The following is a 5,928-nucleotide window of genomic DNA, read 5'->3' as shown; positions in this document are numbered from 1 at the left end:
AAATAAAATAAAATATATTTTATTTTTTAATTAAAAAAGTAAAGTGATTGATATAATATGATATGTGTTGTGTAGAGAAAGAATGAGGAAGAAAATAACGAAAGTGCATGTGTGTGACGTGCGTGTGGGGGAGTATGTGTAAGAGTAGATTAATTTTTTTGACATATTAATAATGTGACGATTACATATCAATCCAAAACAATAAAAGAAATGTCTGTATATTTTCAAATATTGAAAGGTCATCTGTACTGTAACCGCCCAAATCATAGGCAAGGCAACTAGTGCTTTTTGCCCTAAAATTATTTCGGTCCCTGCTCTCTTCAACAAAGAAGCCATATCATGATCATGATGAGACCACTGTTGTAGTATTCGGTCCCTGCTCTATTCAACAAAGCAGATTCTTAAATTCCAACTTTTGGGTCTTTGATTTGATTTATGTGCTTGTTTTATGGATTTTTTACATTTATATATATATATATATGTAGAGAGAGAGAGAGAGAGAGAGAGAGAGAGAGAGAGAAAAGATAGATGTGGCAATGGCTGGGTATGAAGCAAGGTCAGGTTGTGGCTACGTCCATGAGCTCCTTAGACCAGAGCTGCACTTGCAAATTATGTCCCAACCAACAACTCAAGCTCAACCCTCAGATTCACCGAACAAAGACCACCAGAAGACCGACGACCCTGATGCGGATGCGGCCGCCACCTCCAGCCGCCGTCCTCGAGGCCGTCCTCCGGGATCCAAAAACAAGCCGAAGCCACCAATAATCATAACACGAGACAGTCCAAACGCCCTCCGATCCGACCTACTTGAAGTCTCAGCAGGTTCTGATGTTGTCGAGAGCGTGTCTGTTTACGCCAGGCGAAGAGGAAGAGGAGTGTGTGTTCTCAGTGGATGCGGCACCGTCGTAAACGTGACTCTCCGTCAGCCAGCGGCAGCTCCTGGAGGAAGTGTGGTGACACTGCATGGGAGGTTCCAGATACTTTCTATTTCGGGTACGGTGCTTCCGCCGCCTAGTGCGGGTGGATTGTGTATATTTTTGTCATGTGGAGAAGGACAGATAGTGGGGGGGAGTGTGGTGGGTCCGTTGGTGGCTTCAGGTGGTCCGGTGGTTTTGATGGCGGCTTCGTTTTCAAATGCAATGTTTGAACGTTTACCATTGGAGGAGGAGGTGGAGGAAGGAGCTGGGGCTGCACAGTCTATCCAACCAGCTGCGTCGCAAGCAATCTTCAGATGACGGTGGTGGTTGAGGAGGCAGTGGCGGTGTTTGTGTTTTTTAGTGTGGGTGTAGGTGCAAATGTGGCCCCCAACTATTCCTTATCAGGTGATGTGTTTGGATGGGGAGGAGCAAGTGTTGCTGCTACAACTGGAAGGTATCCATTTTAATTTGGTTTTTTGGGGTAATAATAATAGGCTTCATTCTATGTGATTAGCACGCTTAACTTCGGATATAAAAATGATAGAGGAGGAGATGAGATGATGAGTATGGAGATATGTACAAGCAAGCTTTTGTAGATTTGATTAAATAATTGTGGTAATATATGATATGATATGTGATATGTGGCATGTAGTAGAGGTATACCTCATATTAATGGCGAAAACTAGTCTTATTTAGTCTTGTGAATGTCATCTCATCACTTGAATATGGAGGAATGCAACCCCGTATTCTCATGTAGTTTGATTGATTATTGATAGATGTAATGTGGGAATTCTGTGATTATTGCCGATGGCCTTGTGGCCTAGTGCCATGGGTGCAGCACTTAGATGCTTCCAAGAGTGAGGTTGGGGTTCAACTCTCTCACAATGCTAATCTAATAATTAATAATTTACTTTTGTCCATTAAAAAAAAAAAATAAAATAATTTCTGTGATTATTATGTTATGCACATGCTGTTCTTATGATCTCACATGCAGCACTTCCATCATATGCTTCCTTTCAATTGAATACTAGAAGAATATGTTTTGAGTTCATTAATTTGTTTAATACATCTAAAATGTGACACATACATTCATAAATATGCAAAATCCCTCCTTCTTATGTTAATAGTTATATTTGTAATCAACTGTGATGACCAAAATTTTGTATTAATTTTTTTATTTTATCAAATAGTGTGTTATTGTGTTGGTGCAATATTAGGTTCCATTCCATATCCTTCCTCCTGCATCTTTCAATGTCCACAGATCATGAATAAATAATTTAATGCAAAAATTTACTCTTTCTACCATTATTTTTTAATTAAATCACTTAAAATGTTTCATGACTAGAGCACCTGATAACTGAACCCCTAGCTAACTGCATTGCAATATCTTTGCTTTTCTTGCTCTTGCATGTGGCTAGGGATGGACAGAGAGGTTTGGCAGAGGCAACTGCCATTTTATAATTTTTAAAAAATAATAATAAATTAAGTATTATTAATTATAAATATTTTTAAATTATATAAGTTTGCCTTTTAAAAATGTTTAATACTCACTAAGATTTTTTTATAAAAATTTAGAATTATTTACTTGTATATTTTTTTTATAACATTGGGTTCAATTCATTCTTGATTGTCAAGTTTCATTTTTCACTCTATAACCCCTCCTATCTCTCTATGTCTTCCTTATTTTGCTTTTCCTCTTCTCTTCATGTTCATCTTTTGTTTTTGATTTTTTCCTTTTTACTTGTTTTGATTATCTTTTTAACTCGATCTCCATTTTCGATTTCTTTTTCTTCTTCAATTCTTCCTCTCTTTTTTATTTCCCGGTTTCAATTTCTCCTTTTTTTTATCTTCTTCTTCACTACACCTTTGAGAATTGAAAATATTTTTGCAAGAATTGAATAATGGGTAATTTGAGGTTAATGTGATATAGTTACTTGTTCTTAGCTCTTGCTTCAGATCTTAATGATGGGTATAGTTTTCTCAAAATTGAAGAAATTTGCAAATAAATTTTATTTCAATGACTACAGAGTAAGAAAATTGCATTTGAAAATTCAATTACAAAATCTATAAGGTTGATATCCATAAACATTCCAAGTTTTAAAAGTCGTCAACAATTTTTGAATTTTACCAAGTGTTGGTGAAAAGAGGATATAGAATGATTTTCTAACAAGTTATCTGACCACATGTTTTATTATAATTTTGATCACATTCTTGTAATTGTTCACGTTGAATAGAAACATTTAATAAAATTGTTATGACATTTTTACATTTTATGTTGATAGAAATTGACAATAACGAACCTTAAAGGCCTCTCCCTCTCTCTCAAAGCAAAACTATAGATTTTTTTACCTTCTCGTGTGAATGACAAAAGATTATAGGATGTGTACCATATACAAGTTATGACTTTCAATTACCAATAATATCTCAATCTTATGAGAGTCATAACTGGAAAAAAAAAAAAAAAAAAAGAGTTATAACTAAATACCACTTAAGGTATAATCAAATTTATGTCATAACTAATATCACAATATGCGTCATAACTAATACCACAATAAATTAGAATCACAAACACAAAAATCATAATCAAATATGCATATGATACACTTTTTTGAAGTATATACCATAGAATTTCCCAAGATTTATATATATATATGCCTTCAACTTGGAGTTGGAAGATGTGATCTAGCAAAAAGAAAAGTTATGTGCTTCAAGTCTCCTCCACAGAATTCCTACCCAAAATAGGCAAAAAACTATAAACCCATCCCCGGGGTCATCAAATGGCCCACGGATAAAAAATTTGATATTAGTCAACTCGGCCCATCTGACTCATGACGTGTCCCAGTTCGCTTGAGTATCTATCACATCCCAACTCATAAAAAATAAGTTATGACTTTAGACAAATATTTGTAACTCGAGCTCACCTAGGAACCCAACCAGTAAGAGCCCGCATGGGTGAATCCAACTCGGCCATCCCATTAGCCCGACTGATACTATCACATCCAATTAATTTATTTTTTATATATATGTATCAAAAACAACAATGATTCATCCCCCTTTTTCCCCTACACCCTTTGACCCTCTCTCTCTCTCTCATTGGTTACATTTTTTTTTTCTTTTTCTTTTTTTTCCTGCTCCTCCAATCACCACCCGCCACGTGGCAAAGGGGGGTGAGGGGGTGATCCCCAAAAAGGGGTCCCAAGCATTATTCATCAAAAAAAACTAAACTATTCAATTCAAATTTTAAAATATATTAATAATTTTGTATATATATATCTATGTGTGATATTTAATGTGCACTTTTTGGTTGATGTTTGAAATTTTATTTTGATATATTAGCTTAAACTTGTGAGGTTTTTGAGGCAAAGACATGATCGAATTCAAGGTAAGAAAGCCCAACCTAATTGGGTTTTCTAGCCTTGTGTAATGTTAGTCCTTTCGCCTTTTTTTTCACCCCCACTTGAAGGTATTATAAATAAAATTATATCATGATTACTTGATTGTTGTTTGATTATAAGAAATGTAGCAAGGTTTTTTTTTCCAAAAAAAAAATGAAAATACTTGAATTATGTTGAAAAGTAAAAAAGAAAAATAACTAATGAAATATTAAAAATATGTGAATGAAAAATGTGCAGAATCTAACAATATAAGTCGAATGAAAAATATGTAGTCTGATTAAGTTTGGTTTTGATCCACAAGAATTGGGTTTGTGATTGGGATGTGATTTTTAATTTTTTAAATAAGCCGAGTTCGTACCACCTCGTTGACTGATCAAAACTTGAAAAATCCAGATAATATACGAGATTTGAATACAATGATTGCGGGATAAGTAAGCCTGACCTGTCCTATTGATGACACCAATGTTTTGAAAACAAGACTGTTCATCGAACCAGAAAGAGACTAGGTCATGAGTTAGTGGTTCAATCGTCGGGTCAGTCGAAATTAAACTAGAATCGAATTATAATGTTATTATACATCATAAATATATTAAAAATATAAGTATAAAAATGATTTAAAGCAAGTTGATCATAAGCTGATTCACAATCACAATGCACTACTAATATTAATAATTAACTTTTTCTTTTTTTTTTTAGATGGGGGAATATTAATAATTAACTTAATTTATGTTTTTGACCCTAAGAATTCACTCATACAATTAAATAATCCAAATGCAACACGTATTCCAAAATTTCACATAGATTTACCTGATATTAATGCTCAACCCATTGCAACCTTGACATGTGATATTTAATGCTCAACTCATTGCAACCTTGACATGTTGCTTCACGAAATAAAGATACAATAAATGCTTCAATTGAAGTGGGAAGGGGGAGAGAAAGCAGACCAGAGAGAGAGAGAGAGAGTGAATACTGCCGCATAGAACAGCCCAAATTAACCCTTCAGCCCGGGCACTCGCCAAAATCCTCATCGGAATTGTGTTTTTCGTTTGCCGGATTCCAACAGTTGGACACAGAGAATGGCTGAAATCGACAAATCAAGAAGAGAGGCCGAAAATCCCTCACCTTACCCGTATTCCAACACCTACATGTGAGCCTTAAAAATTTGGGTTTTCTTGAGTTTGTGAGTTTTGTATGTGTTGCACAAAGCCAGCCAGTTATCAAGCTCCAGTGTGGTTTGCCAGTTATTCCGATTAAACTTTTGGCAATTCTTCCGATTTTTGCAATCTATGCTGATTTTGAGCCTAGAACGGGTTTGAAGGTTCATTCAGACCGAAACTAAGACTGATCACATATTACTTGATATTGAAATAGCATTTTTGTAGCCATTCTATTTCCCAAAGTTCATTTATACACTGATGAATAAACCATGCAGAGAATGAAAGCAGCACTGATTTTGAACACCCAAATAAACCAAAAGGTGTTTGCTGCTGAATCTTATCTTATGAAAAACACAATGACATGCATTTATGGGAAGATCACTAGAAGTTCTCACCGAAGAGAAGCATCAAAAACACAAAATGGAATCACCAGAAAGAAGCATCAAAAACACAATG

General features: G+C 35.0%; 1 protein-coding gene across 1 annotated transcript; it reads left to right on the top strand.

Moving 5' to 3' along the window:
• Positions 1-249: 249 nt before the first annotated feature.
• On the top strand, positions 250-1,440 carry LOC114318863 (AT-hook motif nuclear-localized protein 27). The gene is given in 3 exon segments (XM_028265834.2): positions 250-1,222; positions 1,224-1,265; positions 1,267-1,440. Coding segments are annotated over 3 exon segments (846 nt in total). The 5' UTR covers positions 250-536; the 3' UTR covers positions 1,385-1,440.
• The last annotated feature ends 4,488 nt before the right edge of the window (positions 1,441-5,928 follow it).

The sequence above is a fragment of the Camellia sinensis genome, chromosome 6, assembly GCF_055761805.1.
Source record: "Camellia sinensis isolate YWXY chromosome 6, ASM5576180v1, whole genome shotgun sequence".
Classification (NCBI taxonomy): domain Eukaryota; kingdom Viridiplantae; phylum Streptophyta; class Magnoliopsida; order Ericales; family Theaceae; genus Camellia; species Camellia sinensis.
This window is presented reverse-complemented; position numbering and strand designations above follow the sequence as displayed.